At 47.2% G+C, this 22,654-nt stretch overlaps 1 protein-coding gene across 10 annotated transcripts in view; it reads right to left on the reverse strand.

Annotated features, from left to right (window-relative positions):
- Positions 1-22,654, reverse strand: part of TNS1 (tensin 1) — a 461,328-nt gene that overhangs the window by 23,833 nt on the left and 414,841 nt on the right. For 6 of the 10 annotated variants that reach the window (XM_073545363.1, XM_073545362.1, XM_073545366.1 and 3 more), the window contains 5 exons: positions 16,944-18,626; positions 10,849-10,881; positions 6,374-6,564; positions 6,172-6,247; positions 3,525-3,620 (listed from right to left, as the gene is read on the reverse strand). In XM_073545363.1, the coding sequence (XP_073401464.1) occupies positions 3,525-3,620; positions 6,172-6,247; positions 6,374-6,564; positions 10,849-10,881; positions 16,944-18,626 (2,079 nt within the window). The remainder of the gene's footprint in view (positions 1-3,524; positions 3,621-6,171; positions 6,248-6,373; positions 6,565-10,848; positions 10,882-16,943; positions 18,627-22,654) is intronic. The other 4 variants (XM_073545371.1, XM_073545365.1, XM_073545367.1 and 1 more) reach the window with 2 other exon arrangements.

The raw sequence follows: 22,654 nt of genomic DNA on the forward strand, positions 1-22,654 counted from the left end.
TACAGGAGGTAACTCAGGATCAGTAATGTAATGTATGTACTCTACACAGTGACTGCACCAGCAGAATAGTGAGTGCAGCTCTGGAGTATAATACAGGAGGTAACTCAGGATCAGTAATGTAATGTATGTACACAGTGACTGCACCAGCAGAATAGTGAGTGCAGCTCTGGAGTATAATACAGGAGGTAACTCAGGATCAGTAATGTAATGTATGTACTCTACACAGTGACTGCACCAGCAGAATAGTGAGTGCAGCTCTGGAGTATAATACAGGATGTAACTCAGGATCAGTAATGTATGTACACAGTGACTGCACCAGCAGAATAGTGAGTGCAGCTCTGGAGTATAATACAGGATGTAACTCAGGATCAGTAATGTATGTACACAGTGAATGCACCAGCAGAATAGTGAGTGCAGCTCTGGAGTATAATACAGGATGTAACTCAGGATCAGTAATGTAATGTATGTACACAGTGACTGCACCAGCAGAATAGTGAGTGCAGCTCTGGAGTATAATAAAGGAGGTAACTCAGGATCAGTAATGTAATGTATGTACACAGTGACTGCACCAGCAGAATAGTGAGTGCAGCTCTGGAGTATAATACAGGATGTAACTCAGGATCAGTAATGTAATGTATGTACACAGTGACTGCACCAGCAGAATAGTGAGTGCAGCTCTGGAGTATAATACAGGATGTAACTCAGGATCAGTAATGTAATGTATGTACACAGTGACTGCACCAGCAGAATACTGAGTGCAGCTATGGAGTATAATACAGGATGTAACTCAGGATCAGTAATGTAATGTATGTACACAGTGACTGCACCAGCAGAATAGTGAGTGCAGCTCTGGAGTATAATCCAGGAGGTAACTCAGGATCAATAATGTAATGTATGTACACAGTGACTGCACCAGCAGAATAGTGAGTGCAGCTCTGGAGTATAATACAGGAGGTAACTCAGGATCAGTAATGTAATGTATGTACACAGTGACTGCACCAGCAGAATAGTGAGTGCAGCTCTGGAGTATAATACAGGATGTAACTCAGGATCAGCAATGTAATGTATGTACACAGTGACTGCACCAGCAGAATAGTGAGTGCAGCTCTGGAGTATAATCCAGGATGTAACTCAGGATCAGTAATGTAATGTATGTACACAGTGACTGCACCAGCAGAATAATGAGTGCAGCTCTGGAGTATAATACAGGATGTAACTCAGGATCAGTAATGCATGTACACAGTGACTGCACCAGCAGAATAGTGAGTGCAGCTCTGGAGTATAATACAGGATGTAACTCAGGATCAGTAATGCATGTACACAGTGACTGCACCAGCACAATAGTGAGTGCAGCTCTGGAGTATAATACAGGATGTAACTCAGGATCAGTAATGTAATGTATGTACACAATGACTGCACCAGCAGAATAGTGAGTGCAGCTCTGGAGTATAATCCAGGATGTAACTCAGGATCAGTAATGTAATGTATGTACACAGTGACTGCACCAGCAGAATAGTGAGTGCAGCTCTGGAGTATAATACAGGAGGTAACTCAGGATCAGTAATGTAATGTATGTACACAGTGACTGCACCAGCAGAATAGTGAGTGCAGCTCTGGAGTATAATACAGGATGTAACTCAGGATCAGTAATGTACTGTATGTACACAGTGACTCCACCAGCAGAATAGTGAGTGCAGCTCTGGAGTATAATACAGGATGTAACTCAGGATCAGTAATGTAATGTATGTACACAGTGACTGCACCAGCAGAATAGTGAGTGCAGCTCTGGAGTATAATACAGGATGTAGCTCAGGATCAGTAATGCATGTACACAGTGACTGCACCAGCACAATAGTGAGTGCAGCTCTGGAGTATAATACAGGATGTAACTCAGGATCAGTAATGTAATGTATGTACACAGTGACTGCACCAGCAGAATAGTGAGTGCAGCTCTGGAGTATAATCCAGGAGGTAACTCAGGATCAATAATGTAATGTATGTACACAGTGACTGCACCAGCAGAATAGTGAGTGCAGCTCTGGGGTATAATACAGGAGGTAACTCAGGATCAGTAATGTAATGTATGTACACAGTGACTGCACCAGCAGAATAGTGACTGCAGCTCTGGAGTATAATACAGGATGTAACTCAGGATCAGTAATGTATGTACACAGTGACTACACCAGCAGAATAGTTAGTGCAGCTCTGGAGTATAATACAGGATGTAACTCAGGATCAGTAATGTAATGTATGTACAGAGTGACTGCACCAGCAGAATAGTGAGTGCAGCTCTGGGGTATAATACAGGATGTAACTCAGGATCAGTAATGTAATGTATGTACACAGTGACTGCACCAGCAGAATAGTGAGTGCAGCTCTGGGGTATAATACAGGAGGTAACTCAGGATCAGTAATGTAATGTATGTACACAGTGACTGCACCAGCAGAATAGTGACTGCAGCTCTGGAGTATAATACAGGATGTAACTCAGGATCAGTAATGTATGTACACAGTGACTACACCAGCAGAATAGTGAGTGCAGCTCTGGAGTATAATACAGGATGTAACTCAGGATCAGTAATGTAATGTATGTACAGAGTGACTGCACCAGCACAATAGTGAGTGCAGCTCTGGGGTATAATACAGGATGTAACTCAGGATCAGTAATGTAATGTATGTACACAGTGACTGCACCAGCACAATAGTGAGTGCAGCTCTGGGGTATAATACAGGATGTAACTCAGGATCAGTAATGTAATGTATGTACACAGTGACTGCACCAGCAGAATAGTGAGTGCAGCTCTGGAGTATAATCCAGGAGGTAACTCAGGATCAGTAATGTAATGTATGTACACAGTGACTGCACCAGCGAAAGAGTGAGTGCAGCTCTGGGGCATAATACAGGATGTAACTCAGGGTCAGTAATGTGATGTATGTTTTATATACACAGTGACTGCACCATCAGAATAGTAAGTGCAGCTCTGGAGTATAAGGGTATGTCTCCACGGTCAGTATTCTCACGGCTTTTGTACGCGCGGTGATACCGCATGTACATGTGGAATCACCGCATCCTATACATTGGACTGTGATATTTATCTGTGAGCGTCTCCGCAAGATAAATAGACATGCTGAGGTCTAGAAAGATGAGCCGCATGTCCGGTTACGCAGGGATGCCGGAGGCGTCCCTGCACGCATAGTGGAGATGGGATTTCGTAAAATCCCTGTCACTATGCTGTAACATCTGGCAGCTGCGGATTGGACTCTGCAGCCGTAGAAACATACAAGATGTAATGTATGTAGACAGTGACTCCACCAGCAGAATAGTGAGCACAGCTCTGGAGATCTTTAACCTGAATGTAACCTCCATGTGAAGACTCTGGATGGAGGCGATTTCTCATGAGATTGGCGCTGGGTAAGCAGTGAGGGCACAGTTTAGTCTATGCACTATAACACCAGAAGGTTTGCAGAAGATTACCAGCAGTGACTTTATTTCCTCTGTGCACTCGGCATTTACCACAACTCACCTCCTGATTGCTGCAGCAGGATGTCCGCTGGGTTGTGAGGCTTTAACCCTAGGGCTGACAGAGGAGTTCTGGCCAAACCTGGTGGAGAACGAGCCACTAGGGGGGAAAATACAGAATTAGGTCAGAAATTTTGTAAATGTAGGGAATATACTAAAAAACAGGAATTTGTCACTTATACACTTCCTCGCCTTTCATGCCATTTTGTCTGACTGAAATCCAAACTGTGATAATTACATGAAGAATTGTACAGTATATTTGCCATAGGGATCAGCCTGTACCACCGCGTGTATCTATCTCAGCTCTGCTGCACCTTACTTGCTCAGCTCTGCTGCACTTTACGCGCTCTGCTCTGGAACACCTTGCGCACTCAGCTCTGCTACATGTGGGATTACATACGGACGGATATTTGGAGAGTGGTTGTGTGCCAGAACACTTTTATACGTTTCACGGTGGTCGCGTTGCCCTTAATAGGCCAATTGTGGAGAACAGAACGGAGAGTTATTGTGAAGATGGATGCTACATGGAAGAAGCAGCTAATTCCAAACATTCTGCTGTTTCCTGACACAATGACACTGTTATTCAGCCCGAGGAATGTTTCCAGTCCCCACTCAGGAGAACTCGCCCCCTTCCCACCCTCGGACTGTTACATCTCTTCATGTACAGAGCTCTCATCTATATTTCCTGCTCTGATTTATGGGGTCTCTGACACATGAAGAGCGGCTTTCATTATATTATCGGTAGATGACGTCAACTTCTCAAAACTATGAAAACTTTACTGCTGCTCAGCGTGGCCCTCTGCTGGTCAGACTGTGCGTGGGACACTTCAGTGTTTGGCGTTTGCTTCCCTCTGTAAGATCTATGGAACTGAAGGCGACCACTTACCGGGCTGGGAACCATAAAGACTGGCTGCATTGTCCCATTAGTGTGAGCTGCTTTATATTCTGCATTGACCTGTTACTAGAGAAGCAGCCGCCATCATCCCCACTTATTGATTAAGGGAGCAGGGATTTTCTGGACAGTTGAAGAACTGTAATATCAGTCCACAATGGCTGATAACAGGGAACAATAGAATATAGAATTTAGCTGTACAATGTGCATTGAGTATCCATGTCCAGCAGAATAGTCGCTAAATGTTTGTTCTTTCTGAACAAATCAGTAATTATTGTGATTATTTTGAAACATATTTTATTCTAGGAAAGTTGTGTTTTTTCTACCGTGTAGATCTGTCGAGTTCCACGTTTCCTGACTAAAGGCTCCATGTAATGTGTTAAAACCCACCTCGCTCACCAAAAATAACGGAGAGGGAGGAGGGGGGCGCAGCTGCAGATTCTCAGAGGAGCCAGGACAGAAATATGGAGGATTCTCATTATGGGTGATATGTGCAGCAGGAAGCTAAGAAAAGGCAAGTAATTCCCTGCAAAAGGGACGGAAGTCTGCAGACACACTCAACATTTCTGGCTCTGCTTCATCTAATCCTTATTAACATGTAAATTAGTTAACAACTAGATACACCTCATTCTCAGACTGAAGTGAGGAAAGTGTTAAACTAGAGGGAGGTTCCACATCATGTGGATACATTGCTACTGCTGAAGATGATACAAAATGCTGCTGAGCTATCAAACTGCAATCAAGAACATATTCTTGGCCCCTGATGAGCAATAAAGGCTGGAATCAGTGATCAGGAGGAAATGAAATGGTTACGAGATATCTGGATGGAGAAAAAAGATGCTGAGGAGCTGGAGCAACAAGGCACAGATTAAGAAGAGAACTCCAGGCAGGACCCAGGAATTCACAGAACTCCATGTACCACAGGCTCAAATCAATGTATCCTTTCTACAATGTAACTGTTATGTCTGTGTAGCAACTCACTGAGGAAAATAGGTTATACACTAAAAACTGCAAGTGACCCTGCTGCTTCCTGTACAAACTAGATATCCTGACCATGCAGTCCCTAGTGATGCTTGCGGGTGAAGCGATAGCCCTAAGAAAAGACTAGGAGATGGCAACTCGGACCTAACTGCCTAAAAGGCCATCAAGTTGCTTCGCATTCCCCCTAATGAACCGGAGGGCAGTACAGAGTGCAAATTACTTACAAGAGGAAAGTGTGCTGAAACAGAAAGATCCCAGAGTTAGTATTGTAAATAATGAAATACCAAACAAAGAATAAAGCAAGTACTGTTAACAAATACACTGCCCGATAATGATACACAGAAGATAGGTGCAAATTGTAGCAAAGAAACAGAAAAGCAAAAACCCTTAGCTGGAATCTCACAGACTAACTCCAAACATCAACAGAATGTCAGAACATCCAAATGAATCTAATACCAGCAGGAAACGTCCGCAGAATATAAAGCTGCACCCAAAAGGTGAAAAACCCAAACACCCAGAGAAAAGGTTTGTCTCCTGTGGCTCGGCAGAAAGAGAAGCCAACCACAGAACACAAGCTCAAGAGACCGAATCCAGGAGCATAACAGTATCCACTCAAGCATTGGACTTTATGCTTTTCCCACCCGGCACTGTACCCACCCTAATATCTGCCCACTCTACCATTTACCCACTCTACAATGCACCCACAGTGTACATAGGAGCAGAGGAAGGTGGTGTATACAGGTGACTACACACTGTGCCCGGTGATGGCACTAGGTACCTGTGCCCGTGGGGCTGGTGGCAGACGGTGGAATATCCATCTCTTCAAAGGCCTCCTTGTAGCTGTGTAGATGAGGCTGCAAATAGCGGAAAATGACGTCAGATGAATGGCTACATAGTTACATTTTCTTGAAATATTCCAACTTTTCCCTTTAAAATCCCCTTAATGTGTAAATGAATCCACTATGGTCGGGGGTCCTTACCTCCTTGGGTCTCCCTCCGGGATTGGCGGCGATAGTGTTGAAGACTTCTGGTGAGACGCACCGTACAGGGGATCGGACTTTGGTGGGACTGGTGGGACCAGTCGTGTTTTCTTCATACTGCCCCTCGCTGGTCGTCCTCCTGCGGGTGATGGATATAATTTCGTCTGGGGTCTTGTCGCGGGTCTGCACTCCTGCAATACACACAAAAGTCACAACTGCCCCAAATCCTGCGGTTCGGCTCTCGCCTACATGGAAATGTCACAATCTGGGGTCTTCGCCATGTTCTGTGCATGCAAGAAAGTCTGAATTCTCTCCAAATATCATGGCAGCCTGCACAAGGCAGATTACATGGAGACACAGCACAAGACCAAGGATGGTGGTCTGCAGCAGTATGGTATAAAAGCCCCCGATAGCGCAGTCGTGGTGTCCATATTGGTATAGACGCCATAATGGTTTTTGGGAAACTTGGTTGACAACAACAGATGTAACCAAGGAACACACTGTGCTGGACTTAAAGGCATTGTCCTCTTTAATAAGGATAATAGAGGAAGTCCCTCCAATTCAGAGCCCTACACTATTCAGAGTGGATAGGGTCTCAAAAACCTGTCTGTTACATGGACACCCACTAAATCCAAGGACCTAGTGCTGGGACCATCTGTGCAGATTAACCACAATAAAAATACAATATTTGGGACATTTAGGCCCTGGACACAGGATTGTGGGGGAACATCAGAAAAAAGACCACTTTTAAGCAAGGTTTTTCTAAGCCCCGTTCCTTTAGCAGACTCAATCCTAGGACTATCCCAACAAATGTGGAATTGCTAACAGGTGCGTCTGTGATCGGCTGTCATCAGACAGACAGGTGCTGGACAGGGGTCGTCCAAAGTGGACTACCCCTTTAATATTGTAATCAGTGCTCAGAAGTCAACGTGAGAACAATGACCCTGAAACGCATTGAGGATTTTTCACTTCCTGCCTGAATGGACTTTCGATGACCGTTTTCTATCTGCTCGGTTGCGTTATCATTGGTGGACGCAGTTCCCAGCAGGAAAAAGTTCTGTAGGAAACAAAAACTTATGAGTAACTTTTTAAAACAATGAGGAACTGCACCCACAATCAGCGGCCTCTCCGAGGAGACCACCCCGGGGAGGGGCCGCATTCCTTACTAATATCATCAAATCCGCTCACAATGAAATCAGTGTTATCGTCTCGGCTCACAAAGAATAAAATATGCAGTTTCCGAAAAAAAAAGTTCCAGAGCGGTTTCCTAGCAAAACATAACAAAGGATGAAAAATAATAACAATGTATCAAGAATGGGCACGGACTGTGCTCTGCTTCTGCTGGCCAGGGGCATCTAGATCACGGAGGAAGCCTGTGACACCGCTGTGGGGCCCCTAAATGTCTCATCCCCTGGGCATGAGACCATACCACCCACACGAGGAGGAGCAGGACTGGCAAAAGTGGTATGAAAAGGGGCAAACCATAGGTGGCGCTAACCTGCATCATAACAGCGTCATCTACTATGGGGCCCCTGTATGTCACCCCTTTATTATTGGCTGAGAGGACCGGTACGGGCAGCCGGATGTGCTGCCAGCGAGGAAAGGGCAGCGAGAAACGAGCATTGACGCCAGGTACATGTGCCACTTGTCACATAGGAAGAAAGCTGTGTTATAAGGGCCCTATGGGTATCCTCAGGGGCCACTGCTACCTCTACACCCACCTTGGCTTTGCCACCTCTTTCTGACAAATCAGATAGGTACAAAAATTTGGGTGACAATTGACTTTCATAAAATTGTGGATGGAGTTAGAGGCAAAAGGTACTTAGCGCTCAATCAGCTGATTGTACAGTGGGTTATGTCAGCAGCACAGAGTATTTCAGGGCAGTTTATTGTTCAAATGCAGCAAAATTTCATATGGGAGAACACAGGCCATGAAAACCACCCAGCGCTGCCAAAGGGTGACGGCCAAGAGCGAATGGTCCGGAGAAGAGTCTGTGGATGCCGACGGCCGGGGACGTGCGGCTGCTGAATAATAATGTGACATTTCCAGGATCTTAGGAATGAAAGGGAGAGAGAATGTCATCCAGCCGCTCCGGGGGCGATCCTCAATGTCATAGAGATGGGGCCCTGCTCCAGGGAAGAGGGCGACACTGGCAGGGAAATGGGAGCAGGAGATGTGAAGATGGTGGGGCTGAGCGAGCGGATGGGGCAGAGCGGAAAGTTATTACAGCTGTTAACCCTCACAAGCCCTTCCAGTGGTGGAGATGGGAGTGACAATTCTTACGTCTTCAAATTGCCTGTTGGTAGAGAATAGAATCCCTGATGTTTCTAAGTCCTACTCGGCTTACTATTGCTTACATACAATGTTACATTGTATCAAACCCTCTGCTGTGTGAGCGACTAGATCAAGAGGAGTTTTCAGCCTCAGTAAATTGTGGTTTGTTACAATGTATCAGGGCAGGTGAAAGCTTATAACCTGGAGATCAGGGAAGGATATTTGTCTTTAGCTCACAGAGGATTGGCCAGACTGACACATTGTAACAAACCATCAGATATGTGAGCAGGACTCGATCAGGATGGCATTGCAGAGATGCTGCAGTCTGTGGGTGATTGGTGCAGGGTGAGCGGCAGATTTTATGCCCGGGATCATTTGTCTTTATTCTCATCCTGTCGTGGGAGTCTTGAACATTTTTAATGATCTACAAGCCCGGACCGGCCCGACCCCACGAGGAGCTCGGTGCCTGAACACGATTCTCAGCGGAGCCAAGTGCAAACGCGCGGCTCCTCCGAGATCAAAATAAGGAGTATTGTCTCCCAGCCAAGGGGGAGATAGGAGCCGGCCCAAAGCAGCAGGTGACGTTTCTCAGGTCTTCTGCACCTATAAGAAGCAATTGATGCCTTCTGTAGACGCTGCCACCTCGCTCTTGGTCGCACACTGACAATACACAGCGCCCCCTAGAGAGCAGGCACTACAGGGTACTACAACTGGCCAAAAAGGAAGACCCCATAAAATAGTTATTGAGCTCATATGAGTGCTTCAGCATTGCTGCCTTCGCCTCAGATGACCCCACACTGGGATTTGCGGCCCATCCTGATGCTACAGATGTATCGTCCTAATATCAGAACTATTGCTGTAATGGAGCCGGGTACATTGCTGACATGTGGCTCCAATATGGGCTTCATGACGGGAAGCCGAGGCTGCGCAGGGTCTTCTCCCCCCTCAGTATGCAGCAGCATCTCCAGGGGAGCCATGTTAAAAGTTAATAGTCATATATAAAAGTTTATTCTGGAAACATTTCCAAATCAGAGGATGTAATACTCCGCCTCACCAGTGAGGGCGCCCTGTAGACTGGAAGCGTTACATTGGGGGACGGGCTGATCATTTCGGTGAGTCAAGCTGAAAAACTCCAGCAAGCATGTTTGTAACAGAAAAAAAGTCCTTACATTGAAGAATTTAATCTTAAGGGGAGTTTCATCTTATTAAAGGGGTTGTTCATTTTGCAGCATTTTTTTTTTTTTTTTTAGAAACAAATCCCCTGATCAGCCGATCACAGATTCTCCAGGTGAAGCCGAACCTGCAGCAAGTGTTCACTTTCTCTGCAGCGCCACCTCAGGAGGCACACAGTATTGCACGGATGGGACACATCCTCCAGAGAAGAGAAGCTCATTGCAGCCAATCAGCACACGGCTGAGATACTGTACTCTTTTGTACAGTGTATCTCAGCCCTCTGGATGCCTTTGCAGGGGGCAGATGGGCACTTTTCTTAATGGATGAGGTGTGGGTTTCGACGCACCCGTTAGAGGGTCTGTATGTGTGATACATTGTAGCAGAGGGGACTCCGCCGTCTTACCTTTCCATGGGTAGAGAACATGGCACTGACTGCAGGATCAGGAGGATTCAATATGACACAAGACGTGTTCTCGACGCGTTTCACAACTGAACATTTGGACGATTTTGGCGCAATCAGCAGTGAATCCCAACACAGACAAGGCAAAAAAAACAAGCCCCACGCCCCGTGCCATCTGCCAGCTCATAAACCTCATGGTTAGAAGCAACAGTTCACACCCCACACGCCCCATGCCTCCAGAAATAAGCAAAGAGAACACATCGGGGTCACCCCAAGTCCCACTCATCCACCATATTAGCAGTGCATTGTTCTGAAGCGTGTGGAGCACATACAGTCTGGACACCATGCCTGATGGATGGGACCACACATGGGCCCCAGGGTACAGATAAGGCGCCATTCTCTACTAATGGGGTTAACTCTTGATAACTCTCCGGCTCCGGGCCCCCAACTCTTATCATGTCGTTATTGACCTTACCTTTACCTGACATGATTAGGGGCCCCTGGAGCCTGTTACACACCGGACTTGGCACACCATGCTTAATGGAAAAGGAGCGAGCGGACAGAACAAACCAGAGAAAGTGAAGGAGCGCTGGCGCTGAAGCGTGGGGGTATGAGGGGTGTTCATACTTTTGCGGATATTCCGGAGTTTGCTGTTGTACTCTGGGAGATGTTGATGAAGGGGTCGGGATCATGGATGACAAAAGGGGCGAGAATGATCGGGACAAGGAGGTTCCCCGTGAAGAGAAGAGGAGGAAACAGCGACAGGAACAAAACAGAACACATGGAAAAAGGAAACAGAAAGGTTAGATGATGGCGGAGAGTCATGATGTGGAGGTCAGTGCAGAAGCCAGGGGGAGGAAAACAAAATCAATGTAACAGTATAATATACACGAAGGTTACAGCTCTACAATGTCTGTTCTGTAAATAATGGTCAAACAAGTCCACTGTAAAAGGTATGGATCTAGTACCCTACCGGGGTCTTACCTTATAGAACCATGGATCTAGTACCCTACTGGGGTATTACCTTATAGAGGCATGGATCTAGTACCCTACTGGGGTCTTAGGTTACAGAGGCATGGATCTAGTACCATATCGGAATATTACCTTATAGAGGCATGGATCTAGTACCCTACTGGGGACTTACCTTATAAAGGCATGGATCTAGTACCCTACTTGGGTATTACCTTATAGAGGCATGGATCTAGTACCCTACTGGGGTCTTACCTTATAGAGGCATGGATCTAGTACCCTACCGGGGTCTTACCTTATAGAACCATGGATCTAGTACCCTACTGGGGTCTTACCTTATAGAGGCATGGATCTAGTACCCTACTGGGGTCTTACCTTATAGAGGCATGGATCTAGTACCCTACTGGGGTCTTAGCTTATAGAGGCATGGATCTAGTACCCTACTTGGGTATTACCTTATAGAGGCATGGATCTAGTACCCTACTGGGGTCTTACCTTATAGAGGCATGGATCTAGTAGCCTACCGGAGTCTTACCTTATAGAGGCATGGATCTAGTACCCTACCGGGGTCTTACCTTATAGAGGCATGGATCTAGTACCCTACCAGGATCTTACTTTATAGAAGCATGGTTCTAGTACCTGCCGGGACCTTACCTTATAGAAGCATGGATATAGTACCCTACCGGGGTCTTACCTTATAGAATCATGGATCTAGTACCCTACTGGGGTCTTACCTTATAGAATCATGGATCTAGTACCCTACCAGGGTCTTACCTTATAGAATCATGGATCTAATACCCTACTGGGGTCTTACCTTAGAGGCATGGATCCAGTACCCTACTGGGGTCTTACCTTATAGAGGCATGGATCTAGTATCCTACCGGAATCTTACCTTATAGAGGCATGGATCTAGTACTCTACCGGGATCTTACTTTATATAGGCATAGATCTAGTACCCTACCGGGGTCTTCACTTATAGAGGCATGGATCTGGTACCCTGTCGGAATCTTACCTTATAAAGGCATGGATCTAGAACCCTACTGGGATCTTCGCTTATAGAGGCATGGATTTGGTACCCCACTGGGGTCTTTGCATATAGAGGCATGGATCTGGTACCCTGTCGGAATCTTACCTTATAAAGGCATGGATCTAGTACCCTGCCGAGGTCTAACCTTATAAAGGCATTGCTCTAGTACCCTGCCGGGATCTTCGCATATATGGAGGCATGGATCTAGTACCCTACCGGGATCTTACCTTCTAAAATACATGTATCTAGTACCCTAATGGGACTTTACCTTATGAAAATCTGAATCTAGTACCCTACCTGGACCTTCCACATCACAAAGATGTATGTTTGTGTCAGAGATTACCACAGCTCCTATGGAGTGGAGAGCATCCACCTTGCCCATTGGTTTGCCACAGTGTCAGACCATAAGGCGACACAAGGTCAAGGGGTCATACTTGTATCTTATTGATGGTGGTGCCCACTACCTGGTTGACTGGTTGTTAGAAATATTCTTCTATTAAATGTTATAAATTGGATGGGGAGGAAAATTTAGTTTACAAGCACATATCCTATTTTATGGTCTCCCCATAGAAAAGAACGGTAACGGCATGCAACAATTGATCACATTGCAACTTCATTTTCCACCACAGGTGCGACTCCTACCGATGATGGGCGCCCAAAAATCATGACCTGGAGCAAAACTGGAATGAAGATGAATACAATGTATGTGATGTGATGCAGGGGATTCCTGAATTTGGGTAGTAACACCCCCCCACCATAACACAGGAGCTGGCACCGATGACTTCCTCAGTGGCCGCCGGAGATGAGATTGTGCCTATCGCCACGAGAAGGAAAGCTCCAACATTACAACAAGGTGTTTGTGTCAATGTCTGCAAGGAAAATTCCCATATAAAGACATTTCATCACTGGAAGGAGAGAATAGAAATGTTATGTAATATGCGGTCAGTAACGCCGCCCTGGACGATCCCCAATATCTGGGGTGTATCTGTGACCCCAGAATATGGAGAAAGGGGCAGGAAGCAAATTCAGCTCTGCTACATGTGCCTGGACACATCTGCACGCTGAGTAATATATACTGGAGGGCCGGCATTACTAGTGTGCACAAGTCACAACTACCTACCCCAATGTAAACTTCTTGCTATGCATTGATTTTTCAATCACAATGTGTTATTCTCTAATCACTGCTAAAGCTGCATTCAGAATCCTGCACATTGCCCGATTTCCCCGAGAGCAGTGCATTGTGGGAGCTGAGGGTAGGTCACATGTCATGTAATGTCGATCTGTCAGTAAATTCCACAATACAAACTGCATACATTATTCAATAGATCCTTTTGACCTGATGAGGCTGGTGTATTTAATACTAAAATCCATAACAGAATGACTGCATAATCCTGATATTATCATGTGCATTTTAGGAGTCCAGCTAGAGAACTGATAAACTCATGAATCCAATGTATTCAATCTCCGCCCACTCAGCCTGACTGACATCTGTTCAGGCTCCACCCACCCAGCCAGAGTGACAGCTGAGAAGTGAGATCGCAGCAGCAGGGAGGGGGGACACTGAGGAGCAGTCAATCAGGCCAGTTGGGTGGAGATTTGAGTTTCACTTTCATAAAGGATTATGCAGCCATTCTGGCATGGATTTTCACGGTAATTACACCAGCCTCCTCAAGTTTAAGAGACCAATTTACCAATGAATGCATTTTGTATTGTGAAACCTCATAACGGATCCTCATAAGTTCAAACAGCAAAAAATAGGATAGCAGCTCTGGATGTGAATAGAGAAAACTCAAAATATTTGAGGAAAAAAAGGAAAAATTCTCAATGTTTCCATTTAGATTTAAATAGTTAGATGTTGTTACAAATGTATTCACTGATGATAAATGGGCAGAGGATCCCGGCTACAGAGCCACAGTCTGAAGAGCTTTTCTATAGTTTATGTAGAAAATCTAAGTCTTTTAGCATCAGGACCTTTGTACACAGGCACAGCCGGAGTGGCAGAGCGAGGGTGCGGCAGCAGAGCGAGGGCGTAGCGGTAGAGTGTGGGTGGAGTGGCAGAGAGAGGGCGCAGCGGCAGAGCGAGGGCGCAGCGGCAGAGCGAGGGCGCAGCGGCAGAGCGAGGGCATAGCGGTAGAGTGTGGGTGGAGTGGCAGAGAGGGCACAGTGCAGTTCAAGGGCACAGCTGCAGAGTATGGGGCAGCGGCAAAGTATGGGAGCAGTGGCAGAGCATGGGCGCAGCGGCAGAGCGAGAGCACAGCAATGCTTGAGCCTTATTTGATCTAGGGAATCACCTAAATGGGTTGAGATGACGTGCGGTAGAATCTTGCAGACTCCTTATAGGGAGCGAGATAGTATTGAGTCCAAACTGCAGAGCCAGAGACTGTACAACCGGGAGCAAGAATTACAGGATGATACCATTAACAATGGTACTATATGGCGGTAATATGTGGGCGGTGAATGGCAATATTGGTAATATATGGCAGCATTATAAGGATTGTAAAAGGCAGTATTGCTGTTATACGGCGGCATTATGTATGCTGTTAGTGGTACAACATGATGGAATGATTTGAGCTTTAAGTGGCAATATAACTGGAAAGTGATATTTACTGCGGTGTAACTCGTCCTCCTGTATCATATGTCAGGGCTACAGGTGGGTGTATGTATATATCTGTATATGTATCCAGCTACTGCCGCCCTTGATCTGCAGAGACTAAAAACTGATGCTAATCTGTCAGATTCCAAACATGCCAAACAATGGGGCACATCCAGCCCGCGCCATCTAAATCTGTCATCACCTGTCAAAGATACTGATGGTGCTTCAGTGCACAGAAATCAATCAATGTTGAAACGTCCCCGCACATCAGCGCTCCACGAGTCAAGCTTTATTTCCCCCATTCAGGCACATTTTACACTTTTTCCAATCTTATGATCTACCATTGTATGATTTTTTTTTAATTGCGTGCAGAATCCCATCTGACCTGTAGGTGTCACTGTTCGTCTATAAATTATTATTGCAAATCTATGCCCTATTATATGTTTTTTTTTTCAATTTGATTTGGTTTTATTTAGAAAAAATAAAAAAAACCACAAACATATGTACTCTTTTCACTCCTGCCACCAATACGGTCCCTGGTTAGGAGATTTGTGTCTCCGCAAGTGCAAAACGTTTTGTGTGTAAGTAGCCCCTGTCATAATCTTGCGAATCAAAAAATTGGGGATTCTAAGGACAGCGGACAAATGTTTTTGAAAACGATCGTACTATAGCTAAATGTTAATGGGCATGGCTGAAGTGGCCCCCGGGTCCTGGAGCCTTGGGGGGGGGGGGGGTCCAGAAAGTCCCATTGGCTCATACCCGCCATAGCTGGGAGCCCTGCTGAAGATTTTACCCAAGATTTAAGATTTCCCAATGCAAGGTGTCTCTGCGACTGCACAGCAAGCTATTATTCTCTGGTATCACCCATTCCATTTTCTTACTATTATTACAGTATTTTAGGGATTTCTTTAAGTTGTTTCTCATTAGTAAGATCTTATCTTCCCCCATTTACTTTTTGCAGAACTTTTCACACCCAAAATGTCATTGGTGACGTTTTGCTAGGATCCCCTTTACTGTGGGGTGTGGTGGTCCTCTCCGGGAGGCGGCTCAGGCTTGGGTGCCTCAGTCACGCTGGAGCGCCACGTCCGGCCCCGTGGCTGGTATGTGTGGTTGGCCACACTCTGTCCTGTGGTCAATGCATTCCAAACATGGTCCGTAATGACGGCGTCTTGTAAACCGACCGTGCAAATATTTACCCTGGGCGTTCAGTAACTATAACATCGTTTGACTGATGGATGATGCCGGTTACCAGTCATCGGGGGGCCGTCGTGGGTGCTGCGAGGACACAATCCTCTTCTGTTGGTGGGCAGCATTATTATTTACTGCTACATTTTAAGCCCTTGAAGGGGACCTCTGTTCTGTACAATCAATATTTCTGAAAGTTTCTCTTGATCACAAAGAGTTGGGAACCCCAGCGATCAGCGGGGAAACCTAAAATAAGTATTCAAATTCCCTACAGCGCCTCCACAGGAGGAAGCATGTATTACACAATCCACTTTCATACCAATAGACTGTGTAATGGAGGACAGGACTGCAGCGTGAAACACGTTACTTGTAACTAGTTTTCTAGCAAAGAGATGAGGATCCTAAAAAGAAAAAGACGTCCCACCCCTAATCTAAGGGGCATTTTGTTAAGTAGACATCCCCTTTAAGGGTTCCAAATGCACCAATATGATCCAATTGACTTTCTAAACTACACTTCTATCAGTAGGTGGGTATTTGGGGGGGGCAGTGGTAGCAATGACGTCTTGGCTTTGGAAACTACAGGTGAGGTCAGTGCTGCGTAAGAAGACCCAAGTAATTGGTGGTCCGGTTATAGAGTTTACATTAGGACTCAGCAGCGTCTGGTTTTGTCCATTTGCCTCCATTCGGACTGGTTCCAATGTACCAGATAAGACATGCAACACTATGACCAAAACTAAAAGCGCCATCTAGAGACCAGAAAGAGTACTGCAAGTAAGTAACTAAAATTAGCTCCGAGAAGAGCAAGACATGCAACAAGGACCTTCCCAAGTTATCATGAACACATCGATCTCCATACAGTGATGTTTAGAGGGTGACGACATTAGTAATATTTAACCCTTTATTCCAATAATTTCTTATTCCCAGGTATGTACATTGCTATAGATTTACCTGCAACTCTGTGGGCCACGAGCCCTTCCAGGTTGTAGTTCTCCTCCTCTGGGGCTTTGGCTTGATCATGGGGTTGAGCGGTGACAGCAGCAAGCACCGGGGACGCTATAGCAGTTTGCTGCGGACTGCTGTGCAGGAAAGTAGAGACAGGTGGTATAGATGATGAGGGAGTAGTAGTCCCGTAGCTGTAACTTCTCACTAAAGTCGGTGGAGCTGGCTGTGTCTGGTAGCCATAAGGTGAATAGGTCCCAGAGGAATATGGCTCCCGGTACTCGTTCAGAGGTCTTATGGGCTCACATGAATAAGACCTTGGCGCTTGCTCGATGGGCGTATGCGCCTGGCTAACCGGAACTGATGGCAGGCTGACCGGGGACGAGAGCGCATATGCATTACCTGGCCTCGGAGATGCCACCTGGGGCGATGGCTGGCTATACATTCCCAGTGCTGGCTGGGAAGATAGTGACCCCGTTACCGGCATAGTTCTGTCCTCTTTTGGGGCGACAGGTACACTCTGTGACTTGTGCATCTGTGAGAATGAAGGATCAAGGTCCAACATTAGCATGTTAAGTGCTTCGATCGACTGTTCAATCTCCTTCTGGGAGGCCATCATGGGGAACTCAGGGATACTATGACTCTGGGGGACAGTCTGAAAAGTGCTTGGCTGGGAAGTTGGGGTGACCATTGGGTTCTCTATTGCAACATCTTGCTGGCGGGAGGGAGGTCGGCTGCTGCCTTGCTGCCATGAGTTCAGCCCTCTCTGGACGGCTTCTCTGCTGCTGACGCTTCTGGCTGGTGCTTGGGGCAGTTGTGAAATGGGCTCATACTTTGCCGGTTCTGCATTAGTGAAGGACTGAGAACGATTCATCCCATTGGGGTCATAATAGTATAAGTGCTTTGGAGTTACGGTGTCCGGTTGGGGCTGTCCCCAGTTGGACATTGCGGGTTGGTTGACTTGGTAAGAGGACAAGTTCTCCTGGGCAGATACTGAAGGTCTCATCTGGTTACCAACATCTTGAGAATAAGGAGTCATTGTGTTTTTTAAGAGGTTCTGATTGTTATAGGGGTAGCCACCATTAATCATGGTCTCCTTCCCAAGATAGCCATGTTTATGCAGCTTGTCTATGCCATTCATGGTAGTTGGACCATTGGACATGTTCATTTGGTGGTACCCAGTCTCATTGATATGTGGTGTGCCATCAAGAGAGGACAGTGTACCCAAGCTTCCAACACTGTGTCCATCATGGTTGGGTAGGTCATCATCTAGGATGTCTGTCTCTCTTTCGGCTGGCGGGGACATGCTGCTCCCGTTGACGTGAACCTGTGCAGGCACCACATGCAGCATGGCACCAGTAACAGATGAGCCTGGGTTTAAGTTGTGCATTTGGGCATCGGAGTCCAAGCCAAAGCCAACGAGAAGCCTCTCCAGCTCTTGCTTCTCCTCGGGCGTCAACCCTTGGTTCGTAGCCGCATTGGCAACTTGCTCATCTGTCTTGTCAGTCTTTGTCGACGCGGTGGAATTGCCCGAATCGCTGCTCACCGATAGGGTATGTTCAATATGATTGGGGGTGGCAGACAGCGGGATGCCACTGGCGTTTACCGTACTGGTACTCCCGTTGGTGGAGTCTTTCTTCTTCACTCTGGCATACAAACTTCCATCCAGAGGTCCTTGAGTGTGTCCGACTTCTGCAAGAAAAGAGAAGAAGAATCGTTAGCACTTAAGTCTCCATCTTTCGCGTTCTGCTGAGACCGTAACAATTAGGATATCCAGCGAGATGCTCCACGGCCAAAAAGTCTTTTTCAATGAAACCGCTAAGCTGTCCTCTCCTTACCGATATCAACTCCTCCTGCAGAACGAGGCATTAAACCTTCCATCACAGATATCAGCTCATAAATCTTGTATAATGGCTCATCTGAACGCCACCACTTCAATCCCACAGGAACCTGTCCCCCATCCAAGCACTTTATCCTACCGAGATTAGACTATGACTCCATGCCGGGTAATGGAGTTCTGGAAAGTCGTAAGAAAACATGTGGTAATCGATACTCGGCGTTCACCGCAAACCAGATTAAGAGTCTCAGGATTGAGTTATGATCTCAGGAGATCTCCCGGGGGAGGGGGGCATTGATCTAGCGGAGACACGGCCTCTTTGGGGATGTTAACCTCTCGGCAGCACATTAACAACAAAGTGAATCGATCAGTAACCAGAGATGGACAATGTCGTCCTGTTCATGTTAGAGGTCATAATACGACATAATAAATATGTGAGACAGTCAGTGACCGAACTGCTGCCCCATAACTGGGCAGATTTACCATACCAGAGCCCCCGGCTCCCCCCTCCAGATGCAACCTAGGTCACATATAGGAAATGTCATAATACGAAGATAATCAGAACTTTTTGTAAAACACCCTTTTGAAGACCCAATGGGCCTTGTAGAAATGCCAAGCAGCACATATGAATACTGTACATTTAATTGGATATAGAGCTATTTGCAGCAGTTCACCAGTGACGTCTCTGAGGCATAAAGCATCCAGCGCCTCATGCTTCAGTAATGACAATGCCACTAGTCGCACACTTCTGAATTAGTCGAGCTATCAAAAATAGATGAAGCTGTACTGTCGACCTCAAATAGTGACTGTCGGAAGCACCAGCTGCAAATTCTCCTGTGTCCCATAACGAGGAGTTTACACCCTTCATGTGAACACAGTATCTGTTATACAATGTATCACCGAGGACACATATACGTTGCATCACCGAGGACACAGATACGTTGTATCACTGCACTGTATCGCCGAGGACACAAATTTGTTGTATCACCACATTGTATCATTGAGGACACATATACTGTACGTTGTATTATAGAGGACACATATACGTTGTATCACCGAGGACACATACGTTGTATCACCGAGGACACGTGCATTGTACCATCGAGGACACATATACATTGTATCTCCACACTGTGGATCCGGACTTTGCTGTTTTGCAGGCGGCTCGGTACCACACCCTGCTCCCTGGGGTTTACTGTCAGAGGAGCAGATATATTTATACCCTCTGGGAAGCTCTCCACGGACTGATTCACACCATGTTTTCAGGGGGTGGAGGTGTTAAAAAAAACTAAATGGCATCAAAAGTCCCTCCCAAATGACCTCACGGTGCCAACACTATCATGTACACATTGTAAAAGTATGCGAGGATTTGTCAGCGGGCGCGGGATGACTCAACCAACAGAAGCGCCAAACAAACCTGCACCCCCAGGGTACGAGAGGAGATCTGACATCTTATATTACATAAAGTCAAACAAAGAAGGGCACATGACAGCATCAAACCCAACTGCAGTACCAGAACCTTTGCAATCCTGACAACGGGCAAAAAGACCAACACGTGGGAAGTCAGGAGACACCATACAGTGACCCCAAGATGCTCCCCCATACAATGACCCCATGATGCTCCCCATACAGTGACACAATGATGGTCCCCATACAGTGACCCCATGCTGCTCCTCTCCCATACAGTGACTCCATGATGCTCCCCTCATACAGTGACATCATGCTTCCCTCATACAGTGATCCCATGATGCCGCTCCATACAGTGACCCCATCATGTTCACCATTCAGTGATCTTATGATGCTCCCCATGCAGTGACACCATGAAGCTCCAAAATTCAAAATACATAATAGCACGAGGTCCAGCAGCACCGAGTCCAGGGGAACACAACAACAGTGACTGCACCAAACCCAGGAGAACATGACAACACTGACTGTACCGAGCCCAGGAGAACATGACAACGCTGAGTGCACCGAGCCCAGGAAAATACGACAACACCGACTGCACCGAGCCCAGGAAAATACGACAACACCGACTGCACCGAGCCCAGGAAAATACGACAACACTGACTGCATCGAGCCCAGGAGAACACGGCAACACCGACTGCACCGAGCCCAGGAGAACACAATGACAGTGACTGCACCGAGCCCAGGAGAACATGTCAACACTGACTGTACCGAGCCCAGGAGAACACGACAAACACTAACTGCACCGAGCCCAGGAGAATACAACACTGAGCGCACCGAGCCCAGGAGAATACGACAACACTGAGTGCACTGAGCCCAGGAGAATACAACAACACTGAGTGCACTGAGCCCAGGAGAATACAACAACACTGAGTGCACTGAGCCCAGGAGAATACAACAACACTGAGTGCACTGAGCCCAGGAGAACATGACAACACCGACTGCACCGAGCCCAGGAGAACACGACAACACCGACTGCACCGAGCCCAGGAGAACACGACAACACCGACCGCACCGAGCCCAGGAGAACACAATGACAATGACTGCACCGAGCCCAGGAGAACATGTCAACACTGACTGTAACGAACCCAGGAGAAGACGACAACACTGAGTGCACCGAGCCCAGGAGAATACAACACTGAGCGCACCGAGCCCAGGAGAATACGACAACACTGAGTGCACTGAGCCCAGGAGAATACAACAACACTGAGTGCACTGAGCCCAGGAGAATACAACAACACTGAGTGCACTGAGCCCAGGAGAACATGACAACACCGACTGCACCGAGCCCAGGAGAACATGACAACACCGACTGCACCGAGCCCAGGAGAACACGACAACACCGACTGCACCGAGCCCAGGAGAACACGACAACACCGACTGCACCGAGCCCAGGAGAACACGACAACACCGACTGCACCGAGCCCAGGAGAACACGACAACACCGACTGCACCGAGCCCAGGAGAACACAATGACAATGACTGCACCGAGCCCAGGAGAACATGTCAACACTGACTGTAACGAACCCAGGAGAAGACGACAACACTGAGTGCACCGAGCCCAGGAGAATACAACACTGAGCGCACCGAGCCCAGGAGAATACGACAACACTGAGTGCACTGAGCCCAGGAGAATACAACAACACTGAGTGCACTGAGCCCAGGAGAATACAACAACACTGAGTGCACTGAGCCCAGGAGAACATGACAACACCGACTGCACCGAGCCCAGGAGAACACGACAACACCGACTGCACCGAGCCCAGGAGAACACGACAACACCGACTGCACCGAGCCCAGGAGAACACGACAACACCGACTGCACCGAGCCCAGGAGAACACGACAACACCGACTGCACCGAGCCCAGGAGAACACAATGACAATGACTGCACCGAGCCCAGGAGAACATGTCAACACTGACTGTAACGAACCCAGGAGAAGACGACAACACTGAGTGCACCGAGCCCAGGAGAATACAACACTGAGCGCACCGAGCCCAGGAGAATACGACAACACTGAGTGCACTGAGCCCAGGAGAATACAACAACACTGAGTGCACTGAGCCCAGGAGAATACAACAACACTGAGTGCACTGAGCCCAGGAGAACATGACAACACCGACTGCACCGAGCCCAGGAGAACACGACAACACCGACTGCACCGAGCCCAGGAGAACACGACAACACCGACTGCACCGAGCCCAGGAGAACACGACAACACCGACTGCACCGAGCCCAGGAGAACACGACAACACCGACTGCACCGAGCCCAGGAGAACACAATGACAATGACTGCACCGAGCCCAGGAGAACATGTCAACACTGACTGTAACGAACCCAGGAGAAGACGACAACACTGAGTGCACCGAGCCCAGGAGAACACAACAACACTGAGCGCACCGAGCCCAGGAGAATACGA

The sequence above is a fragment of the Dendrobates tinctorius genome, unplaced genomic scaffold (assembly GCF_039654945.1).
Source record: "Dendrobates tinctorius isolate UK_male_01 unplaced genomic scaffold, ASM3965494v1 ptg000143l, whole genome shotgun sequence".
Lineage (NCBI taxonomy): Eukaryota > Metazoa > Chordata > Amphibia > Anura > Dendrobatidae > Dendrobates > Dendrobates tinctorius.